The 25669-nt window shown below is 32.7% G+C and overlaps 3 protein-coding genes across 5 annotated transcripts; 1 reads left to right on the top strand and 2 right to left on the bottom strand.

Annotated features, from left to right (window-relative positions):
• Positions 1-3478: 3478 nt before the first annotated feature.
• LOC107888298 (gibberellin receptor GID1C) lies at positions 3479-6053 on the bottom strand. Of its 2 annotated transcripts, none has more exons than XM_041109275.1 (2): positions 5702-6053; positions 3479-4901 (listed from the first exon to the last, which is right to left on the bottom strand). In XM_041109275.1, exons 1-2 carry the CDS (start codon positions 5706-5708, stop codon positions 4006-4008), a joined length of 903 nt encoding a protein of 300 aa, XP_040965209.1. In that variant the 5' UTR covers positions 5709-6053; the 3' UTR covers positions 3479-4005. The 2 variants fall into 2 exon arrangements, with proteins under 2 accessions (XP_040965209.1, XP_016667852.2); XM_016812363.2 differs by having other exon boundaries at positions 3479-5001; positions 5702-6052.
• Positions 6054-11848: 5795 nt separating this feature from the next.
• LOC107888297 (gibberellin receptor GID1C) lies at positions 11849-14149 on the bottom strand. Of its 2 annotated transcripts, none has more exons than XM_016812362.2 (2): positions 13702-14149; positions 11849-12892 (listed from the first exon to the last, which is right to left on the bottom strand). In XM_016812362.2, exons 1-2 carry the CDS (start codon positions 13706-13708, stop codon positions 11910-11912), a joined length of 990 nt encoding a protein of 329 aa, XP_016667851.2. In that variant the 5' UTR covers positions 13709-14149; the 3' UTR covers positions 11849-11909. The 2 variants fall into 2 exon arrangements, with proteins under 2 accessions (XP_016667851.2, XP_016667850.2); XM_016812361.2 differs by having other exon boundaries at positions 11849-12992; positions 13702-14082.
• A 7424-nt stretch (positions 14150-21573) lies between these two features.
• Positions 21574-25329, top strand: LOC107888296 (probable protein S-acyltransferase 17). Its single transcript, XM_016812360.2, has 10 exons — positions 21574-22061; positions 22155-22248; positions 22961-23055; positions 23148-23315; positions 23398-23470; positions 23602-23654; positions 24169-24260; positions 24344-24396; positions 24542-24667; positions 24762-25329. The coding sequence occupies exons 1-10, from the start codon at positions 21913-21915 to the stop codon at positions 25038-25040; spliced, it is 1182 nt and encodes a 393-aa protein (XP_016667849.1). The 5' UTR covers positions 21574-21912; the 3' UTR covers positions 25041-25329.
• Positions 25330-25669: the final 340 nt, after the last annotated feature.

The raw sequence follows: 25669 nt of genomic DNA, 5'->3' as shown, positions 1-25669 counted from the left end.
TGATGCAAGTGCCAATTTTTATATTAAACCCTAAATATGGATATACATGCAACAAATTCGGTCAACTAGCTTAACCACCACCATGTATGAAGATGGGGAGATCTTCCAACCACATATTCATTGACGTACTTTATTGATTACATTATACTTAATTATTGATGTTAACATATTTAAGTATAGCTTAAATTATTTTTTTTGAAGTTAGTATGTTAGTTAAACCGTTAAGTCTAATTTTTTAGGTCACAAGTGATACCTAAATTATTAATTTTACCCATTTTACGCCAAAATGTTATATTAAAAAGTTCCATATCAATAATAGGCTACAATGCCATATCAACTTTAAAAAATAATTCTTAATTTTTTCTTCTTTTACGTTATTTTTCTATTTTTTTTCTTTATAATAATATCTGGCAAAGTTAGCAATGCTCGAAATTCATCCTTTTAAGGTTGAGAAGATAACGGATAATTTTATTTTCGAACTTGACTGCCTATTACTCAACTTGATGGGATTGAAAAAGTTCTTTTATCAATTAAAACCAGTGTTTTTAGAATCAAATAGGATTGACCGGTTGAACTAGTTCGATTGGGAATCGGTCAAGTATAGGTTTGGAGATAGGGGTTGATATGATTAACTCGTAAACCAAGTTGGTTGGATGGAGCACTCTTTTTTAATTTTTTTTATGTTTAAATAATTTTTTAAATAATTTATTTGATTGAACCAAACAAATCAATTAAACCGAGAATTAGAGGCCTGGTTATTTTAACTATCGATTTGGTTTAGGTACCACTTTTGACCAAAAAAACAATGTTTAAATACTAAAATGAGAAAAATGACATAATTTAGGTACGGTTTGTAGGTTGGACTAATGAATCTACCAATTTGGAGAGAAAAATAGTTTAGATACCACTTATAACCCCCAAAAAAATTTTAAGTACCAAATTAAAAAAAAAGTTTGTGATTCAAACCTTTAAATATTGATATGATTTATGAAAAATGTATTCGATTAAATATATATATATATAACTTCAAAAATATATAAACGTACAAGTTAATTGTACTTAACATCTTCAAATTACGACCCTCATTCTAAATTGGTCCCTAAATTTTAAAACATTCTAATTACATCTCTAAATTGTTTATATTATATCAATTAAGTCCTATTATTAAATCATTAATTTCAACATTAAATGACACATCAAATCATATCCGAAATAATTTAAAATAAAAATTTTAAAGAAAAATAAAATATTGTCACATAATTTTTAAAGTAAAAACTAAAAATAAAATAAAACAGAAAAAAGAATGAATGAATGGTAAATCTTTTGTAAAAACTTCGAAAACCTCAAAATCAATATTTTTATAACATTTATTTTCACAATATTTTTTTAAAAATTTTCATTTTAAATTATGACACATGGTATATAACGTCTAATTTAATAGTTAAATTAATAATTTTAATAACAAAAAGACTGTATAACCTTGATAATTTAAGGATGTAATTAGAATATTTTAAAATTTTAAAATTAATTTAAAATAATGACCATTATTTAAGGATGGATGATGTAATTAACTCTAAACGTATTTATGTCCGACACATAATCATACTCTAAGGAATAAGGTAAAAGATAGGTCATAACTGCGGTAATTTAGGCATTGAAAAGAAAGGGAAAGGGCACGCTTATGGGGTGATTTCTATGTCTGAAGTTTTCTTCATTTAAACAGCAGCATTCATTACATGATTTGTTGTGATTCACATTCAATGAACATAAATATTTTATTAATATTTTATAAGGGTGAAAACTACTTGCAGATGACAGGGATGTCCCCCTACGTTGCTGCAAACCTGCAAACAAAGCCAAAATGTATGCTGTAATGACAGAATGTATAAAAATAGATTTTTGTCTTCTTTTTCTTATATTATCTTATAAAAAGCTCGTATCATCATCATCACCCAACATCTTTTTCATCTTCTTCTATCTTTTTCATGCTTTCCAAGTGTTTAGATGTCATTTGCTGTAATTTTTTCTAATATTTTTATAAATTTGAATGCTAGATTTGATGTAAATTGAAATTTTATTTTCTCGTAATTTTGAAGGTATTAAGTGTCTAGTTAGAATGGATCGTGCATAGTGCACCATCACTTACTAAGGAAATGATGTAATCACTATATCTTTGGTAAGTGACAGTGCATTGTGCATATTATCTCAATAAGGCGTTCCTATTATTTTAACTTATCGCCTTTCACAGCACTCAAACTTTCTATAAAATTGAGAGACAAAATCTCGACTGGACTCAAAGAAAATGCCAAGCTATTATGAGGATCCATCACGCAAGAGGTTTAGAAACCGTTGTATCATATCAAAATGTGTTTAATTTTCAAGATTTTTATAAATCTAAAGGTTTATTGTCTTTGAGAATAGGCATGAATCTTGCGTTGGCTGTGTACCAATTTGATTATGATATAAATGTTGGCACTATCCTCAACCTGCATGATATCTTTCGTAAACAAAATGGTAAGCTGATGATTTTGGAAACATTAGAATGTATAAATTATCTCATGTTTGCAGAGTCTTAAAACCATCAATATTCAATAATAATGAAATAGAAAGGTGTATGAGCAGAAATTTCAGATGCAAATCCTAGTCAGAATGCATGATTAGAAGCAAAACAATAATCTTGTACTAGGATGGGAAAAAAAGAAAATCACTATAGTTGACATTGTCATATATGTTAAGAAGAAACAAAGAAGGACAAAATGAAATTAAATTTATTTCTTAAGATAGTGCCATATTTTCCATTAAAGTCAATTAGACAGGGCTTTTGATGTCATTATCAAAAAGCTTAGCTGTTCTTTAACATTATGCTAATATTCTTTTAGCACTATGAAAGCAAATCATAACAGCTTACAAAAAAAGGGATGGTGTATGCCCTCTCAAGTGGTCCCCCTTTTAATGTCATCCATTTTGCAATCACCATTAATATACCATGTATGTTTTTTCTATTTTTTCCTTTCCTTTTTCAAAACAAGCCAATTCATGTATTTTATGCAAAAGATTCAACCCTCCAAATTTAATCATCCATACCATAATAACAAGCATTCAAGAAATGACAATAAAATATCAAATCAAAATCCCAATCCCATAGGTAGAAAAATAATAAAAGACTTACTAGAATTTGCTTCCAATCATTTGTCAAAGGTGCGTTGATACCCCTTTTGTCCCTGCTGGGATTTAATGCATGAAATGTCTACACCTTTTGATTCCTCACAAACATATATTACCATATCTGATTAAGAGTTAAAAGAGTGTACCTGCTTGTAAACAAGAGAGTCCAAAACGTCTCAATCTTAATAGGATATATATATATAGTTGTATTTACACTTGTCCTGTAGTGTTTCAAACAATAATAGAGCAAATAAAATACCCACATTTAAATTGGAGGAAAAGAGAAAGCTGAATGTCAGACAAGGGAGGAGAGTGATTTAAGCAAACATCTTTATATATACTAACACATATGTATAAACATACAGGGTCATAAAAGCCATGGAGAACTCTCTAATCCATGTTCTAAAATTAGCATATATATTTATATATATATAACATTAGCCAGACACCGATCCCTTGATCGGTTACCGAATGTTATCCATATATTCCTGTCTTCTTCTCCTTTGTGGCAAGAAGCCAGAATTTGTAACTCTTAAACTTAGTCTGCTAAAACATAGTCAAAAAGGCTCTAACTGAAACAAGAGCTTCATCGAACTATAACACTCAAGTCCAGGCGAGTGAATGCAGACCAGAACAGATCCTGATCCAGCTATGCGCTGGAATACCTCTTCTTTAATCAAGCTCGGTAGTCCGAAAATATGGAGCAAAATAATACCAGCATTAATAAGACACTAACTAGTAATACTACACAATCATAAACTGCAAACTTGTTGGTTGCCACAAGTGGAGGAATGTCAAGCTCCTGTCGTTTATGGCGGCCTGTAGGTCAGGTTAATTCTATTAACAGTCAGAACTCACGAATTTGCTTATCTCGTCCATAACAGTATGGAAGTGATGGTTATTCGGCAACAAGTAGAAACCAATCGTGGCCTGTTCCATGTATAAAAGTTTAACCTCTTGTCCAGCTTTTTTGAGCCCTTCAACATAAGCCAATTGCCAATCCTGAATAAGGTCCAAGCCGGCAACCACGACAAGACTCTTTGGAAATTTGATTCCCTCGAGACTTCTACCGTTAGGTCCAAAAGGGTTACATGCAGGATGATCTCTGTCTTCACCTTCAGGAAGATAAGCTCTCCAATACCAGTCCCGATCTCGTAGAGTAACAAAGTATTTCCCATCTAAACGCTTTTCAGATTCAGTTCTTTCTTGTCCACCAAACATTGGATTGAGCAATATACTTCCCAATATATCAATTCCTGATTCTATGGCTCGCAGAGCAACATGGTGTGCAATGTTACCACCAGAGCTATCTCCGGCTAGATATATATGAACCTTAGAATCTTTTTGACTTTGAAGCCATGGTCTAGAGTTAACCCATTTGAGAGCAGTCCACCCATCATCATAAGCACACGGATATCTATTTTCAGGTGCACGGCGATAATTCACGGAGACCACAACAGCCTTACAAAGCCTTACCAATCTCCGACATAGAGTGTCATATATAGCACTATTAGCCGAGGAATGTGCAAAGCTTCCACCATGAAAGAAAATAATAACAGGGACCACCGCCGCTGTAACAGGTTTCTCAAGTTCAGCAATATTCGGTTGAGGCTCTTCAGCTGTAGTTGGCCTATAAATCCGACTCAGGAGGCTCGTACCACGATCAATGAGAACATCAAACGAGAAAACCCCATCAACTGGGTTAGCATTAGCAGGGACTTTGCGATCAAGAAACTCTGCCAAGTGACGATTGAAAGTGCCATCAGGTCGACGAAGAAGATTGTAAGCCAACTTAAAGTTGGAGATGAGGACCCACGTATTTAGGGGAACCACCATCTATTCGGAGACAAAGGCAAAGAAAAAAAAATCAAAACAAAGAGATTCATCTTCCCAAGCAACACATATATTTAGGGAAACCACTATCTATTCAGAGTCAAAGGCAAAGAAAAGATCAAATCCATTGTTTACTTGACTCACTTTGTCAATTGTCAATACACACAAAAGTCCGTATGAAATACATGCTATGAACTCCATAATTTTTCACAAGGTACTAAAGACAAAACTATCCATCAAAGCAAGCAGATCCAAACAAACAACATATAGATTCCTTCACTGATTTATATGATCTTCACAATCTAATCAAGCCTCTTAAATAACACTACTCCAAAGAATGAACTACTATCGGAAAACTCCAACTTTCTTGGAGAAACACAATCAATAGCTCCAAACCTAAATCACTAAAAACCAAAAGCAAAACAATCCACAAATTAAATAGACACATACCCCAAAAACAATAAAATAATAAAGTTTCAACAACCCTAAATGCCCCCAAAGTTTTAAGAAAAGATCTTCAAATAGAAATGACTTGATAAGACTACCAAGCTCTAACCAAAAAAAAACACCGCTACACTGGGTTTCATTTAACCAAAAAAGGCATAAAATATATTACAAATCCATTAAAAACCAAGTTTGACAATCCAACTCTAGATAGAAATAATAGAAATTGACAAATAAAAACAAAGAATAAATATCTTACCTTGCATTCATTGAGGTTGACTTCATTACTTCTAGCCATTTCCCCCCTTCTTTAAAGACTCAAAAACAAAACCCCAAAGCTTCAAACAGATCCTTTCGAAGAACAACCCAGAAACCCACAATTCATATCACAAAACCAATTTTGTTTTTTTTTTTAAAGAAGAAACAAACAACAAAGATTCTATTCTTATTCTATTTTCCACTCCAAAGATCCCTCTTTTTTCTGCTGTTCAGCTCATTATCAAATTCACTAAAACCTTTTTTTTTTCTTTTTGGCTTAATTATAAGTTCATAAGAGAGCAGAAAAACAGAGTGAACAATAAAATGATAAATCTCACACCAATAAATAAATTAAAACAGGGAGGTTATTATATGTGTGGTGCGGGTGAAGGATAGGAAAATTGTGGCGCAGGTTAGAAGCTGTAAACGGAGAATGACTAAAGTACGCCTAATGTGAATAAGGACATGAGATATGACAAATTGATCGGCCGAAAGATAACTGTTTACTGGGTCCTATAGATGTTGTTTTATCGAAATTTGTACAATTTTTTTTATTTTAGTTTTTCATATTTAACACAAATATATATTTATATTAGAGATTTATATAAATTTTAAATTTTAAATTTTAAATTAAAAAGAACAGAATATAAATCTTATATAAATACATCCGTTGACGAATTTTATAATAAAAAAAAATCATATATTCGAATTTTAAAAATATAAAAATGAATTTGAGTTATATTATCTTTAATTATAAAAAAATAACAAATAATTTTCGATTCAATCAGTTGAATTAAGTAAATTATAATGGTTAAAAATGATTTTGTAGGGCCTTAAAAATTGTGATGTATAAAAAAAGTTATGTGGATAGGTTCTTCATCATGAAATTTTGTAATTGAGTTCATCAATTTAATTTTTTTTTAATATATGTAATTTTTCATTTTAAAAACATGTTTATAATATATAATATAAAAAAGATTTTGGTTAATTTTTTTGGTTCAAATGATAAAATTAAGTATTAAAATTTGGGTTTTTTATATTAAAAACAAATATATTGTATAATATAAGTCGATTGAGTCTTAGTTCATTTGGCATTGGCATTGTTGTCAGTGTAAAAGGATAAAATTAAGTATTAAAATTTGGGTTTTTTATATTAAAAACAAATATATTGTATAATATAAGTCGATTGAGTCTTAATTCATTTGGCATTGACATTGTTGTCAGTGTAAAAGGATATGGATTCGAGTGCATCAAAGTGCATTTATCCTCTTATTTAAGGATTTGAGGAGTTATGTCTAATTCTAGACACATTGTCTAAAAAGTTTATAATATAAAACTTTAACTAAAAAGCAATTCCAATCTAATTCAATTCAATAGATTGAATCATTTCAAGGTAAAAGCACCATAAAGGCTCTTATACTAGTAGTCAGATTGCATTTTGCTCCATCTACTTAAAAAATAGTAGATTAATCATTGTGCATTAAATCAAAGAACAAATTAGTCCTTTTAAAAGATTCATCTATTTTGTACAATTAAAAACTAGTGTGTCTGATGGAATAACTAGATAGCGACACAAGTTGTACTGCCTGTATATCATGCTGACATACAAAGACCAATTTTTAATAGTAAAAATAGATGAAGTTTTTAACAAATGACCAATTTGCTCTTTGATTTAACATACAATGATTAATTTACCTATCTCTTTAATAGAAAGAGCAAAATGCAATCTAAATCTTATTACAAATATCTTTCCGATTCTTTTATCCAATTTCAATCTATGCTAAATCAGTTTGAATAAATTCATTAAGAGCTAAATTGATCGAGTAAATTATTAAATTATACGAATTTATAAGGAAAAAATTTGTCCAACCCACGGACTGTTTCCCTTACCAATAACTTATTGGCTAATTTATATTGAATATGCCTTTAGATTGGCGGTGGTTGTGGTACGATAGAATTTTTCACCTCGCAATTATATCTTGAAAAAATAATCCCCTTAAACAAAATGGTCTCGTTCTAATAAGTTGGAAACTAACGATAACGGAAATGGTTTTTTTCTTAATTTTAAATTTGATTTTATTTAGAGGAAGAAACAAAAAAGGGGACAAAACAAAAGCTACCCCGCATGCGCCGACGTCAGGTTACGTGAGGACAAACGGAGTCCGTCAGATCGCCTCTTTGACTTCCTGAGATGATTATTTATATCAAATGACACTTTACACCTATTTTAGACATCCAAACCACGGAAATACCATACCATGGGAAAGGAAAATGGCGGAAAATCGATGCCGTTTCTTATTTAGGCTGTTGTCGTTTTTATGAGCTATTCATGAATTTTTATCCTTACTAAAATTTGTGCTTATTTTGAATGTTTATGTATTCTTATATTTAATCTATACTGGAAAAATCTCAATTTAAATTAAAATTTTAAATGTGAAACAAACCAAAACTTTGAAATATATTATTAAAAATTAGAACACTTAAATGTAATAAAAATTATTAAAAATATTAGAAAGAGAAAAGTAATAAAAATGTTTTTTTATCTTGAATTTGTTAATTAAATTCATTTTAATATTTGTATCTTTTATCTAGGGTAAAGTATAAAAATAGTCACTTTTGTTTGCCTCAGATTATATTTTAGTCAATTATGTTTGAAATGTTACGTTTTAATCACTTACGTTATCGTTTGTTATGAAATAGTCACTCTATCGTTAGACTCCGTCACCTCCCTAATGGCAGTCCTACGTGGTAGTCTAAATGGGTTTTAAATGCCAACTTAGATGTCTAGTTACTGGGGTGAAAATAGGTTTTTAATTAAATAATTTTAATTTTGATTGCCACGTAAGATCGCCGTTAGGGAGGTAACAGAACTTAACGGTAGAGTGACCACTTCGTAACAAAACCATAACGTAAGTGACTAAAACGTAACATTTCAAGCATAAGCGACCAAAATGTAATCTGAAGCAAACAAAAATAACTATTTTTTTGTACTTTACCCCTTTTATCTATTATGGTTCTTGAAATTAGCAACGGTCTATTTTAGTCTTCAGTGACATATTGAAGTTGTATCACATCATCATTTAAAAATTATATTATTTTTTTAAGTGATGCGTAGTGTAACATTAAAGTATCACGTCATCAATGTTTTACATTTTCCAAGTTCAAGATTACAAATGATTTAATTGCTAAATTTAGATAGTAAAGTGGACCATAAAAAAATATACGTATCAAAATTAATCTAATTGTCAAATTTAGATACCAAAAATTACATTAACTTTTTTAAATAAAAATATTTTTATGAAAGTGGGTAATCATTTAAAAAATAATACATTTTTTAAAAGAGGTTTTTCTAGATAAATAGTTAAGTCATTTATTAAAAATATATTATAAAAATATACATTTTAAGATATAAAAATATTTGTTATTTCTATTTCAAAATTTATTTTATTTTATTTTTCATTTTCAATTACGTTGGTATCTTATTAACTCATGGCACCAAGCAGATTTAATAATAATATTGATTTTAAAAATGTTAATAATTTATTTTTTATATTATTTAATATTTTTAATATTAAAATTAAATAATAATATTATTATTAAATTTAAAGTAAATTGATTCAAACTTTGAGATTAGATCAAATATAAGATTAACTATCAATTTTTTAGTAAGTGTGTGGGTTTTCTTTTTCTTTACCTTAAAGCCTACTATGTGAATTCATTTTTTTTAATATACAAGTAAAGCTAATGCAAATTAAAAATAACAGAAAAAAAAGTTGAAAATTAAAAGGGAAATCTTGAAATCTAGAGTAAAAAAAAAAATTCAGTATGATTTAGAGTAATAAGAGATTTACGAGGTTCTAAATAATGTTCAGAAAGAGTTTGAAGATGATAATACGACCCAACATAGAAGGGATTGAGAGATTTAAGATGGCTAGAAAAAGATAAATTCCATTGCTCGCATTCTATTGCTAAGTAGTATAGACAATGACATCATACGTGAGTTTGGTAAGAATGAAATAGCAAAAGAAATGGGGATTGCTCTTAAGATGAAGTTTAGTGGCAACAATAAATGATTTAATCATAATATGATGCAGCATGTAAGAGAAGTGTCTAATATGATAAGTGAGCTGAAAGATGTAGCTCACAGTCCAATGATCATCTGGTTCGTGCCCTTATTCGATCCTTACCTCATAATTGGGGGCAAATGAAAGTGCACCTTACTCACAATGAGAACATCAAGACTTTGGATGGTGCTTATTGACATCTTCAGTTAAAAGAAGACTGTATTGAGACAACTAAACTTAATACTGATGTGTACATGGTGACACTTGAGGATATTACCATTGCTGGTTTGAATACCAGTACTATATATTCTAAAAAAATTAGGTAAACTCTCGTTTTCTTGAATCTAAATTCATTTCCTCAGCCTATTAACCTTTCTCCATCCATCCATCCATCTCTCGCATTGTCCCCATCTCATAATTCATCCCATTCTGCATAGTACATTAATCATGTCAATCTCATAATGTACCACCATGATTCTATATTCGTATCGTAAAAATAAAGTTCTAAAGTCATTTCCCTTCGAAAATTAATTTCAACGATTAATATCGATTTTATATTTTTTATTAATACGTGTAAATTTTATAATTATATTTAAATTATTTAATTTAAATTCCAACTGAGCTAAATTGGTATGAGGACAAAAAAAATTTATTCAAACACTCATCGCTTAATCTATAGATAGGCCTATATTGTGTGAGCAAGTAAAATCAATTAATAACAGGGTTAATTGTTGGAAACATATTATTGTAAAACAAACTGTTAGCACTAACAGGAAAGAGTAAATTGTGTAAATAAATGAAATAATTACTGTGCCATGGAAGAATCACCATCTTAGAAGCAAATTTGCCCTGGCCGGTGTAATCGTGTAGTGGACGTCGCCCTCAAAGATTAACACAAAACTTCAATATTCGTACACCCGAATAAAGAATGTGGAACACAATTGGTATTGTTCTTCTCGAAAAAGGATCTGGAAAAAGAGGTCAGGAAAACAAGATTGAAAACTTGATAGAAAAAGTTTTCAGAAACGAGAACACGAGGAGAATGACCCAACTATTTATAAGATTTTTTGAAGGACAATGATCGCGAAAAGCTAGTTTCCTTAAAAAAACACAACAGATCAAGTCAAAATTGTAACAATTTAGAAACTGAAATGATATAATATTCGTAAAAGATAAATAACAAATCCATCCAATATGTGTTGTAGGCACAAACATAAACCAAGCAGGCAACAACAACGTAAATGTGTTGGGCCTTATCCTCGGTTACTCGATAAAAGTAGGAAGTAGGGTTATATTTAAAGTTTCTTAGAGAAGTCTTCTCCCAACTTTTCTTTTGCATTACCAAAATTAACTATTTCCATTGATAGAATATGAATTAAGGAGCAATTTAATCATTATTAAGATAAAAAAAGAGAGTAATTTAAACCTTAAATTGTAATCTATTGACGGGATATTCATTCTAACAATAATTTGGTTCAAATTATCTTTATAAAAAAAACAATTTAGTCTCTACAATATTCAAAAATTGAGTAAATAATGATTGAATTGTAATTAATAATTTCTGTTAATAAAAGAAAAATAAATGCAATGTTGAAAAAAAATAACCGTAAATGCACAATTGATTGCTTTTAAAAAAATTTTAAAAAATAAATATTATTCATAAGAATTTCTAAAATTAAAAAAAAAACAAACAAACTAATAGTTATTTCAATTCCTCTGAAAAAAAAGTCTAAAAAAAGTTATATTAAAATATATTTAAAATGTATTAAAAATAAAAATAAAATATAGAACTTAATGAGAAATTTAAAAAAAAAGGAAATGGAATAAAAATAAAACAAGACATAAGTAATATTATTGGAAAAATGAGTGAGGAAGCAAAACCAAACAGCTAGTATCTATCTGTCTATATATGCCGCTGTCATTGTCTATGAAGTTCTAGTTTTTGCTATTATTATTAGGCATCTCTCTCTCAGCCCACAGTCTCCCTAGAGTTTTGGAAGCATTGGCAATGGGTCAACAACTGGGAGCAGCTTTTGGATTGTTGTGGACTTCCCTCGAATATTGACACACACACACACAACCAATACTACAACCCACTTTTATATTCATTATCAAATAATATTAATAATCAATTTATTTTCCGTCTTATCCTAAAAAACATTTGAATAAACATACATAATCTACGCATAACAGAGGTCCGATACATTGCATGATTCTTTCCCCTATTGTTTTAATAGAGTCAGAACTCACGAACTTGCTTATCTCGTCCGTAACAGTATGGAAGTGATTGCTACTCGGCAACAAGTAGAAACCAATCGTGGCCTGTTCCATGTATAAAAGTTTAACCTCTTGTCCAGCTTTTTTGAGCCCTTCAACATAAGCCAATTGCCAATCCTGAATAAGGTCCAAGCCGGCAACCACGACAAGACTCTTTGGAAATTTGATTCCCTCGAGACTTCTACCGTTAGGTCCAAAAGGATTACATGCAGGATGGTCTCTGTCTTCGCCTTCAGGAAGATAGGCTCTCCAATACCAGTCCCGATCTCGTAGAGTAACAAAGTATTTCCCATCTAAACGCTTTTCAGATTCAGTTCTTTCTTGTCCACCAAACATTGGATTGAGCAATATATTTCCCAATACATCAATTCCCGATTCTATGGCTCGCAGAGCAACATGGTGTGCAATGTTACCACCAGAGCTATCTCCGGCTAGATATATATGAACCTTAGAATCTTTCTGACTTTGAAGCCATGGTCTAGAGTTAACCCACTTGAGAGCAGTCCACCCATCATCATAAGCACACGGATATCTATTTTCGGGTGCACGGCGATAATTCACGGAGACCACAACAGCCTTACAAAGCCTTACCAATCTCCGACATAGAGTGTCATATATAGCACTATTAGCCGAGGAATGTGCAAAGCTTCCGCCATGAAAGAAAATAATAACAGGGACCACCTCCGCTGTAACAGGCTTCTCAAGTTCAGCAATATTCGGTTGAGGCTCTTCAGCTGTAGCTGGCCTATAAATCCGACTCAGGAGGCTCGTACCACGATCAATGAGAACATCAAACGAGAAAACCCCATCAACTAGGTTCGCATTAGCAGGGACTTTGCGATCAAGAAACTCTGCCAAGTGACGATTGAAAGTGCCATCAGGTCGACGAAGAAGATTGTAAGCCAACTTAAAGTTGGAGATGAGGACCCACGTATTTAGGGGAACCACCATCTATTCGGAGACAAAGGCAAAGAAAAAAAAAACCAAAACAAAGAGCTTCATCTTCCCAAGCAACACATATATTTAGGGAAACCACTATCTATTCAGAGTCAAAGGCAAAGAAAAGATCAAATCCATTGTTTACTTGACTCACTTTGTCAATTGTCAATATACACAACAAAAGTTAGTATGAATACATGCTATGAACTCCATAATTTTTCACAAGGTACTAAAGACAAAACTATCCATCAAAGCAAGCTGATCCAAACCAACAACATGTAGATTCCTTCACTGATTTATATGATCTTCACAATCTAATCAAGCCTCTTAAATAACACTACTCCAAAGAATAAACTACTATCGGAAAACTTCAACTTTCTTGGAGAAACACAATCAATAGCTCCAAACCTAAATCACTAAAAACCAAAAGCAAAACAATCCACAAATTAAATAGACACATACCCCAAAAGCAAGAAAATAATAAAGTTTCAACAACCCTAAACGCCCCCAAAGTTTTAAGAAAAGATCTTCAAATAGAAATGACTTGATAAGACTACAAAGCTCTAACCAAAAAAAAAAAAAATCACCGCTACACTGGGTTTCATTTAACCAAAAAAGGCATAAAGTAGATTACAAATCCATTAAAAACCGACTTTGACAATCCAACTCTAGATAGAAATAATAGAAATTGACAAATAAAAACAAAGAATAAAGATCGTACCTTGCATTCATTGAGGTTGACTTCTTTACTTCTACCCATTTCCCCCCTTCTATAAAGACTCAAAAACAAAACCCCAAAGCTTCAAACAGATCCTTTCGAAGAACAACCCAGAAACCCACAATTCATATCACAAAACCAATTTTGTTTTTTTTTTTTTAAAAAGAAGAAACAAACAACAAAGATTCTATTCTTATTCTATTTTCCACTCCAAAGATCCCTCTTTTTTCTGCTGTTCAGCTCATTATCAAATTCATTAAAACCTTTTTTTTTTCTTTTTGGCTTAATTATAAGTTCATAAGAGAGCAGAAAAACAGAGTAAACAATAAAATGATAAATCTCACCCCGATAAATAAATTAAAACAGGGAGGTTATTATATGTGTGTGGTGTGGGTGAAGGTTAGGAAACTTGTGGCTCAGGTTAGAAGATGTAAACGGAGAATGACTAAAGTACACCCGATGTGAATAAGCACACGAGATATGACAAATTTATCGGCCGAAAGATAACATGTTTACTCGGTCTAGAGGTCATCATGGGTTGGGCTATCTGACCCGATGGCCCGCCCAAAAAATAGGAGGATTCGGGTAAAAATATAGACCCGAGATATGAGTTTAGGCAAAAAATAAGATCCGTTTAGGAAATGGGCCGGGCCTCGGGTAAAACTTTTTTGACCTGGGCCAGCCCGACCAAGCCCGAATTATATATTAAATATATATTTTTATTTTTAATTAAATATACTTTTTAACTTTCATGCTTCTTCGATTGCTTTTTAGGTTACCTTCATTTCTAATTGTTGAAATTTAATTTAGCTTACAATTTATAGTTTGTTATAAAATTAAATATGTTGATTGGTTAATGTATAGATATTCTGGTTGGTTGATTATATTTTGTAGGTTTTTTATGCTATTTTAGTATTGTAAAATTTAATACGGGCCGGGTCAGGCTCGGGCTTAGCAATTTTCTTTCGGGACGGGCTTGGTCAAATTTTTAAGCCCATATTTCAAGCCGGGCCAAGCCTGAGCCTAGAAAACAGGTCTAAAATTTTGTCCGGGTTCAGCCCGGCCCAGTCCATGATCACCTCTAACTGGGTCCTATGGATGTAGTTTTATTGAAATTTGTACAATTTTTTTTTATTTTAGTTTTCCATATTTAACCCAAATATATATTTATATTAAAGATTTATATAAATATTAATTATTAAGTTTTTAATTTTAAATTTTAAATTAAAAAGAACAAAATATATATCTTATATTAACTTCCACACCACATTATCAACATCGACCTCTCCGCCGAGAGTGGTTTAGAGTTCCCGTAGCTCTCGTATAGAACACCTGGCCATTCAAGTTCATCATCAAATGTTCGGGTATTGGAAGTTGGCATGGAGTATCCAACAATGATGTTTTTCTTGTTGCACTGAAGTGGTACATCTTCAAGAACTGTGTGAACTATCATGTCGTAAAATCTCGTTCGGAGAAATTTAAGGGAAAAAGTGCAATGCACGACAGAATATGCAAATGATAAATCATAGCATCTTTTCAGAAGAAGACGAGCTTGTGGATAATAAAGAAGTATATCAGTCTACATGCTTGAGTTGCAGCAGGTGTGCGATGCAATCACCCGATATTCGACATAACATAACCTAACAAGGGTCTTCATTTTTGCCAATAACGTAACTTTAACTCGTACTTTGCAGGTGTAAATCAGGATCATTCGAGGTTAGACTCTAACATGATATCTGACATAATTCTACCTATGGTGAAAGTGAGTCTCAAGATTCTTGTGTCGGTGTTGATTGCCAACATTCGTAGTTTTTACGATTACATGTCATCGTACTACAAGTCATGGGTTGCAAAACAATAGACTACGGATAAGTTGCATCACAGCTGAAACAGGTCATATAACGATTGTGGCAATGGTGTTAGGTACTTGATTGATGCATAACAGGTTTCATAACTAATCTAGAAATGCACCAAGCGTACTTTCACAATCGTCTAGTCCCTAGGAAAGGAGTATTCTATCGATTCTTTTAGATCTTCGATCAATGCAGGAAAACTTTTCAGCACTGTAAGCATTTGATACAAATTAACGACATCTGGCTGTACGGGAGGTATGAGCACCGGTTGTTGATAGTTGATGCCCGAGATGGTAATTAGAGGATTTTGTCAATAGCATTTGCTATAATTCAGAAAAAATAACAAATAATTGTGACTTATTCCTTATCTGATTGTGCCATCGTGTTTGCCCGCAGCCCAACATATGTGTCATCTCCGATAGGGGACCCAAAATCTTGGATGCTATTGAAGAACACAGTGACTTTTAGGATCTCGCACATCATAGGTATTGTATACGACATGTCGGCTCCAGCTATCACTCAAAATGGCCTTCGAAAAGTGAGCAAGATCAATGCATTAACATGGGTACGTAGTTGCCACTATTTCCACAACTTTGTTATACGATATTTCGTTCATTGTTTGCATTCATAGGTATACTTTTTTTGACAGGGTACAAACTCATCTAACATCGTTTCCATAAAATATTGGATAACTTGTGCACCATCAACAGCGCCAGTACTGCCTACCTCGTTAATATATCATTCGAACAATGGACACAATCATATGATAGGGGTCTACGATACGGGCACATGAAAACAAACCTAGCGAAATGGACTTTCGATAGTGAGAGATTCCAAGCACTTCGATTCCCATACACAAATGTAATTACTGCGTGTGCGAATGTTAAAATATAGTACACGCATTATATTAACGATATGTACAGACTAGAACACATGCAAAATGTATGGAGATTTAAATTCCCACTCGTCCCATATTAGGGTATGTAGCCGCAAGTGTCCAACGTTCATTTGAGTTGGCCCCGAATATGAACTTGCGTCGTTTCCCAAACAATTGTCCGAATTCTACTCGGATACGCACCAATATGGATGTTCGAGAGAGGGACAATCAATAGAGGCTATGCATCTAGGGTATATGAAAGCAACATAGTGAAAAAATTGCCACTTTATGCCCTACTTCAAATACCAATTAAAATTTCTCTAGCGATTGAACTTTTACTATTTTTACAATTTAGTCTCTATACCTTAATTAATCACTAATTCGATAAAAGTAACTATCCAAAGTTCAATTCGCCTACTATATAACTCCGTAAAAATTGAATAAAAATATTTATGACTCCAGTTTATGAAAATGGGCTTTTGAAACCACGTTTTGCGACACTACTAACTTTCGAATCGTTACATGTTTCATATCAAGTATTATATATGGAAAATTTTCATACAATATATAATAGAATTTAACAAAGACAATTATAAGTTGTAACAAAAATATAAAAAAAACATTATCATATTTTATCAATATCAATTATGTTTACATCACAAAAAGTAAATGAAAAATATATCACTGGCGCCGTCGAGTCGAATGTGTGTCACAGGGTGGTGGTTGACAGTTGTGGGTAGGATTTCTATGTACAACTTGGGGTGTCGGCTCTTCCTCTTGGTCGCGATCATCGTCTTCATCTTCTTTTTCTTCACCTCAACCCCCATATTAATCTTCATATCGACTCTCGTCTTCATTTTCATCTCCACCCCCGTCTTCGTCTTCATCTCTTTCTTCCTTAATTGAGTGTGATGTCATCCTAGCCTCCTATCATGTGTCTTCTATTCTATGAGAAGGGGTTACGATGATAAGGCACATTGATAAAATAATGACGCGGTGAGTGCTTGTGGCACTATTGAAGAATAATTGTACGATGTCGTAAAACTCAGTTACTTCGATATTGATGATGGCATTGCTTTTAGAACAAGTATCAGCATTGGTGTCGACATTTGTGTCAACATCAATATCGACATCGGGGTGTAATATGTTGGGGACGGAGCTATAGCGAAATTCATATCAGCAAGAGGTGTAGATGCAGGATGTTGTGGTGGTGCTTGTGAAATAAACATGGAGTTAGTGAAAGGAATATGAATATGTGGAGGGAACTAATTGGGATGTGGTGTAACCATCAGTGGCCTTTATTGGGTTGGATCCAATGACGAACATGTCGCGGCACTTGCTCCGAACCTATGATGCTGGGGCGGTTACCGAGGCCTATTCGGACAAAGTTGCCTACTCCTCGCCTCCACTGACAGTATATATGGCTTGTCGGCGACCCTAAACCAATACATGTACTCCAAATAGGTCACCATATCTGATGTGAAAAAGATTCGTGAATGGGTAAGGAATCCATCCTATGATCCCAAATGTCAATATAGTCCTTGTGGAAATATTGCCAATTTTCGTTAATTTTCCCTCTGTAAATCAAAATTGTGTAGTGCTTTGATATCTTGTGGTGGAATTTGTTGCCTCTGTCCAAACTGTTGCATCACTCGATCCAATTTGTGCATCTCCATTGTTGCGTAAACTATCAATGGCACCCTCATGTCCCACATACTCCAAATAGCCAAAAATTTGAGTGGGACATATTCTATGATATCCAAATCGGCGTATGACATCCATTCAAACTGTAGTGCACAATTATAAATTTTGTTATTTGTAAAATTTTAAATTTCAAATTATTGCGTAATTATTATAGGTTTGAAAAAAAAACTAACCTCGACTTTCGAGCGTTGATCTGACAACAGCCGGATATCTTCGAGCTATTCCAGTAGCCCTACATAACTCGACCCATGGTTCCACCTTTCACTCGGGGCGTAAAAATGGTAGTCGCTATCGTCGCCTGACACAACTTCATGTACAACGTGGCCACCACGATTGATCCCCAATTCAGTCATCTGTTTTCTTTGAATTCGATTAGGTGTAGTAGCCATCTTATGTGTACCAAATTTTGAAATTTATCGGGCATTAGAATTCCCCCGAATAACCTCAAGATGAATGCTCGGACGAATTGTTTTTTGACAATGGTAGTCATGTCTGGAGGAAGATCTTTGAAATTATATTCCAATCATTTCATATCTATCTAACCACCTTGAAACTTTCTCAGCACCTTCCTCAAAAAATGCTTCGCAAAGATCTTTTTTATTGCGAACTACCACTGACCCTGTTACGACTAGTCCATCCACCGGTAAACTGAGTTGTAGAGTTACATTCTCGAGTGTGATTATACAATCATTGTATAGAAGATGGAATGTGTATATCTTGGTCTCCATCTTTCCACCAAAGCGTTGATAAGTGTAGGATCCAATTTGTAGTCCCAATATGGTTATTTGCCAGATGCGAGATTCTTAAAAAAAAATACCGTTGGCCTCTTTCAAACTCTGACCATTGGGAAATGATCGTTGGAAGAAAGTGCATCCAACCGAGCACGTCACAGGTGGCAGGAAAGCACGCTTTCACACACTCTCTCCAAAATCAATCTATTTTCTTAATTTTTGAAAAAAATGACCTATTTGACTAATTAAAAAAATCTAGCATATATGACTGATTTATATAAATATTAATTATTAAGTTTTTTTTAAATAATCTTGTTATAATTTCTGGTCATATATGTTTTTTTTTGTTAGACAATATCTAAAATTACCCAAAGTCTCTCCTCAACCCATAAGTAGGAGGATAATGCATTTCAGCGTACTCGAACCCATGTTCTTTTACATTGATAATAATGCCCATACAAATCGAGCTAAATCCTCAATCAACTTAATTATTAAAATTTAAAATTTTAAATTGAAAAGAAAATAATATAAATCTTATATTAATACATCCCTTGTCGAATTTACTACTCAAATAATCTTTATTTTTAATAAAAAATATTTAAAATAATTTCATATCTTCTCAATCGTAAAATATATTAAAAACGAGTAAGGGGGAATAATTAACTTAAAATGTATTAAAAATAAAAAAAATATAGAACTTAATGAGAAATTAGAAAAAAAGAAAAGAAAAGGAAGTGGAATAAAAATAAAACAAGACATAAGTAATTGGAAAAATGAGTGAGGAAGCAAAACCAAACAGCTAGTATCTGTCTGTCTATATATGCCGCTGTAATTGTCCGTGAAGTTCTAGTTTTTGCTATTATTATTAGGCATCTCTCTCTCAGCCCACAGTCCCCCTATAGTTTTGGAAGCATTGGCAATGGGTCAACAACTGGGATCAGTTTTTGGATTGTTGTGGACTTCCCTCGAATATGGACACACACACTCAGCCAATACTACAGCCCACTTTTATATTCATTATCAAATAATATAATCCACGCATAATAGAGCTCAGATACATTGTATGATTCTTTCCCTTTTGTTTTAATACATTTTTAGCATGTTGGTGAGTATTCGATCGAATCGAGTTGAATTAAATAATTTTTTTGAATTAATCAAGTTGATGAATCTTATTTTATCATCTTAATTCGATTTAAATTTTTTTCGAATCAAGTCAACTGAAGTGAACTTCAATTCGAGTTGAATTGAGTGAAATTGGTTGGGTTAAATTAAAAGATTAAAATCCTATACAATATAACTAATTCCATGTTAGAGTACGTAAATTTTTATACACAAATTCAATATGCCTTTAATTTCATAGTGGATAGAATACTTGCCCGAATATGGTTTCCACAAATTGAATTTTTTAGTAAAATCTTCAATTTTAAATATATGATATAAGTAATTAGAGTAAACAAATTAATTCTCATACAAAATATTTTTATACAAAAATAAACATATATGAGTGTTTAAATGGTTATTAATTCCTGGGTTGAATCATCCAATCCCTCCAACAATTCAAAACATTTTGACTGATGGGGGACCACAATTCTCGGCGGCAGAGAAGGGAACGGCAATTGACTCCATCATAGCTATCGAACCCTTGGGTTAATCATAACTTAAAACCTTTTTAATTCTTCTCTTATTCAAATTAGTCCTTAAACTATTAAAACTTATAATTTCACACTCATTCAAGTCAATTCTTCGCCCAATAAAATTTCAAAAATTATTACCCACTCCAAAAATTACATTTAAAAACAATTTCAATATTTAATTTAAAATTATTAATTAAAAAGATTGACATAAAATAGAATTTATGATGATTATACTTTAAAAATAATTATGATTTAATAGAAATTATGATAATTGTTTGTTTAAGAATAATTATAATTATTAAAATTATAATAAAAAATTAAAAATTAATTATAATAATTAAAATTATATTATTTAAAATTACTTTAAAATTTAAACACCTTAAATTATATGTAATACATGTGATATTAGAAATTAGTAAAAAAAAACACGAGACATGGCAGTCATATGTTTGGGTTCTTTTTGGGCCCAAAAACAATGAAGATTTGTGAATGATTAAAGCCCAAAAACAAGATATCGGTTTAGGCAAAACTTTGAGATCCTTTCAAGTAACATCAATTGTGGCACATTTATACGACAGCGTTTTCATATTGAATAAAAGACAAAGAACCGATACGATTCCAAACAGAGAGCAGATTTTCGCGGGAAACCAAAACTTTTTTCCCACGTTGGCAATCTTCGTGAGTGTTCACTCCACCAATCAGATCCCTCAAACCACCGGTATATTAAATACCGCAACTCACCTTACTCAACTTTCCATCGAATTGAAGTTTCTGCTCTTTTCCCGTTTTCCATTTTCTATCTTCACAGCGGAATTTAGGGTTTAGGATTTTGAATATGAACTCTACGGGTAGATCAACGAAAGGAGGGAGAGGGAAACCAATTTTTTTACCAAAATGAGAGTGTGAACATGATGTGGCTAAAATGAAAATGCCCTAAAAGTTTAAGTGACTAAATTGTAAGAATTTCATTTTGAGTGACCAAAATGAAAGAACCCTAAAAGTTGGGTGACCAACTTGGAATTTACCCTATAAAAAATTAAGTTTATATAATTAAATCGATTTTCTTTTCTAACATCGTACCCAACTGATACAGGCCATGACCCCATTCCCAAATTCAGAAGGAAAGATCCAATCCAATGAACAATTCAATAATCAAATAGGAAAAGATTTCTGATAAATTGTCTCTCTGTTCAGTTCGTGCACTAAACAATTCAATACCATGAAGTTAGAACAAACATCCGAAAAACCAAACCCCAACTAAGAAACTGCCATAAAAGTAAAACAAAACATCGAAAAGTCAAACCAAGCCACCTCTTCCTGAAAATCTTCCAGATTTTCTCTCACAAAGTACCCCTTTTTTCCCTGTGTCTCAAAGACCCAGAAAAAGCTTCGCCCCTTTATTCTTGTTCACAAAGATGTCTTTGCATTGGGCATTGATATGCCATGGGTTGATAACTCTTACAATAGTTGTTTCCTTCCTTTGTGGGCAGTGGCCTATCTTCCAAGGAACACCCATCAGCTCTATCCATCGTTTCCTCACTTTCGGAGCTTATCAATACTTCCTGTAACTTCCATTTCTTTTTACCACATTTTCTTTGATGGGTTCTTTTTTTTTTCTTGCTTTGGGTATGATTCTTCTTGTTTTAATTTGTTTCAGGAGGTTTATTGGGGCTGTTTTTGGAGATAGAGGAACAAATTTGATCCTTTCCGTTGAGTATTATTGTTGTGATAGGCCTAATCCTATCTTACAGGTTTAATTCTAATACCAATTGAAGCCCCTGGGAAAAATGATTTCTGCTTTTTTTCTTGTTTCATAGCTGAGTGAATTTCTATGAATTTGGGTATTTTATTGTAGAATCTGAATTAGGATACATGAAAGTTGTTTTCTTTGGGAACATTAGAAAGCTATACAGCATGGGTAATGATATTTAGTTTCAGTTGCTAAAGTATTGAATTATAAGATTCATTTGGTACCCATCAATATGAGGAAGTCTTAGGGGGAGAGAGAACTCGAAACTTCGGCCTTTGCCCTTCTATGGGAGAGTGACAACGGTGTGAAGCTTGAGATGTTGTATTGAATTATAAGATGATTGGCTGAGTTTTCTTGTTGATCTTTGTCATCTGATTCACGGCTTTAGTTATATGCACATTATATATGATGAATGAGGATAAACCGAATAGAGGTTCGGTTCTGTCACTGCCCTATAAAGTCCATTTTAATGTCAAAACTCACTGCCAACATACATGCGTCAAATGAGGAAACCTACACCATACTATATAAAGAAATCGCTCTCAGATGCAAATGATAAGAATTCACGGTTTAGATGCTCCAGTATTCTACCCTAGCTTGAAAAGTACCCGTATTGAAAAGATGATCTTATAAAGGGTTGTTTTGTACTAGTTAAGGGGTGATTTTTCTTCCGTATTGTGGTAAACCATTTTATGACTTTCTTTTTATGACAGCTTATATACTTGGCAATAATTGGAACGACTTATTACATTATAGTGAAGACGTCTTTTAGCTATATTCCTGGGTACTATCTGAGTGAAGTTCATAGGTATGTGCTAAGAAGCGAGTTCTCTGCTGTAACCTGATTTCTTCAAAATGATCGTCTTCCCTCTTTTCCTTGTATTTTGTATCTTCTTTTAGGTACGCAAGTTTTTTGGCTGTAGCTGTCGGCATTCTGCTCTTTCTAGTAACTAGCTTTTCTGATCCGGGGACTGTGAAGGCTGATAATGTTTCACGATATCTATCTGCTTATCCTTATGACAATATCATCTATACCGAGAAAGAATGTCCCACTTGTAAAATTCCAAAGTAGGGTCATTGCGTTGGTTTTGTATTTATTGATAGCCTTTTTGTTAACATAAAGTGTGATGAGATTTTGCTATTGTTCCAGACCTGCTAGATCGAAGCACTGCAGCTTATGCAATCGATGCGTTGCTCGCTTTGATCATCACTGTGGATGGATGGTTTGACCGGCATCTCAATCTATTCTTTTCTTTGTTATTTTACTTTGTGTTGCAAGTTGTTTTATGTACATAATGTTTAAAAAATCTGAATCTCATTCAATATCTACTTAATATGCTCTTATATATTGCAGAATAACTGTATTGGGGAGAGAAATACCCGATACTTCTTGGCTTTTCTTTTATGGTGAGTTCTGCACTATTTATCTGCAGCTAGTGGTCTTTATTTTTCATTCGATTTACTTAGGGCGGTGATGTTCACATTGACTCTTCATTTTGCTTGAATTGTTGAACATATCTGTGTCAAACACATACACAGTTAAACACGAGTCCAAGTAACATAACTAGGTGGCAATCATCCAACACTAGCAGCCATTTCTGTCAATTACTTGGGTCGTAGTCATTAACTATGACTGGAGCTTTTGAACATCCAATTTCGTTAATATAAGTTAGTTATAAGTATAAAGGTTCTGATTAATTTTGGTTGGACTGATGATCTAAATCTAGTAATCGAGAAGTGCCTGCTTTTTATCCTTTAATATAAAGCACTTTTTTCATTTGTGTACTTGTTGGAGATTGAGAACATGACATATCCTTGTGTTCAGCACTCATCTGTGCTCGACCTGTCTTGGTAATATGCGTTACCAAAAAAGCTGCTTTTCCATTTTAGTGTTCGAAATTCATATTTAGCATTTCTTCAGGCATTTCCTTCTTTGCATTTATGGGACAATTGCTATTGGATTGGTTCTTGCTGGACGATTGAAAGAATTGCAAATTGTTCATGTTTTAACAGGTAAATCGATTTGGACTAATATTTTCTAGTTTCTTAAAAATCTATAGACTAATCATTTGATGTCGTTTTCTTTGTTTTTCCAGTTTATTATGGTGTGGATAATTCTCTTCGCAGTTTAGCTCCGTATGTCGTACAGGTGAGTGTCATATATACATACACCGGTATCTGAATTTTTGCTTAGGGTTATTGCTCGATGTTTGATTTCCTGTTTATTATGGTGTAGATTATTCTCTACGCAGTTTAGCTTCTTTTGAATTTAAGTAATCATTTGGTTTTCGCAGTGGCTATTAGACGCACATAACACCCAGATACTTCTTATGGTGTTCATGGGTGTAGTTTCTCTCTTGTTAGCGGGTTTCTTCGCATATCACGCTAATCTTTGTCTCACGAACACAACAACAAATGAGGTCAGATCTGTTTAGACCTTGTTTGCTAGTTTTTTACCTTACTCTGACATAAACCTGGAAATACTCATCTCTTCTAGTGTATCTGAAATTACAGACCTTCAAGTGGCAAGACTACATAAGCTGGCAGAAGAAACTGATCGAAGCACGAGCGAGTACAGCGGCACTGAAAGCGAACATCGCCGGGATGACTACTGAAGGAAAGCCTCGAGAGAGCAAATGTAAATCCTTCTTCAGACAGTCCCTTCTACAGGATACTGAAGCCATTGTAAAGAAGAATGTGTATGATAAAGGGTTCTTTCACAATCTCTACGAGGTCGTTTTCCCAGTTTCAACAAGAGCATCATTTTTGCATACTAAATCGAAATCCGGCTAAAGCTTTGTCGACTGATATTACATATTCATTCACTCAACTTCTGCTGTTATCCGTGCTTAACCTCCGTCAGTCAAATCATGTTCTCAGCCAGAAGTTCAAGATGGGATAATCGCATCGAAATCTCGAGGTTGGGATTTGGAGGATAGTCCATTTATACAGCTTCTTGATGGCTTAATGTTATTGTCCTTGAAAATGGGAATCCAGACATTGTTACTTTTGTAAGATGAACAACATTGGAGACTAAAGAAATTAAAGAGAGTACACTCTCTGTGTTACTTTTTGGCTGGAATTTTTATTCTTAATTTTTTAATCTTTCGCAACTATTTCAAAAATATTCAAATTTCAAAATTAGAAGTAATCAAATGATCTCGCCAAGTTACTATAATGAAAAACAATAATATTTTTTCTGAAAATATCAATTATTATTTATTATTACATATTACAATAATTTCTATTTACAATAAGTTAGATACATCGATAAAAAATACAAAGAATTCCCCTCAAAAAGTATGATATAAATCATAGGGTGTCCTAGAACTTAAAAGAAAAACAAATTATTTGAGCTTGTTTATTCGAACTTATTAACTAGTTCATTTTCATCGCGGAATTAATTGATTGTCTTCCACTAC

This window comes from Gossypium hirsutum, chromosome D13 (assembly GCF_007990345.1).
Source record: "Gossypium hirsutum isolate 1008001.06 chromosome D13, Gossypium_hirsutum_v2.1, whole genome shotgun sequence".
NCBI lineage: Eukaryota > Viridiplantae > Streptophyta > Magnoliopsida > Malvales > Malvaceae > Gossypium > Gossypium hirsutum.
Note: the sequence above shows the minus strand (reverse complement) of the source record. Positions and strands in the feature narration are given on the sequence as shown.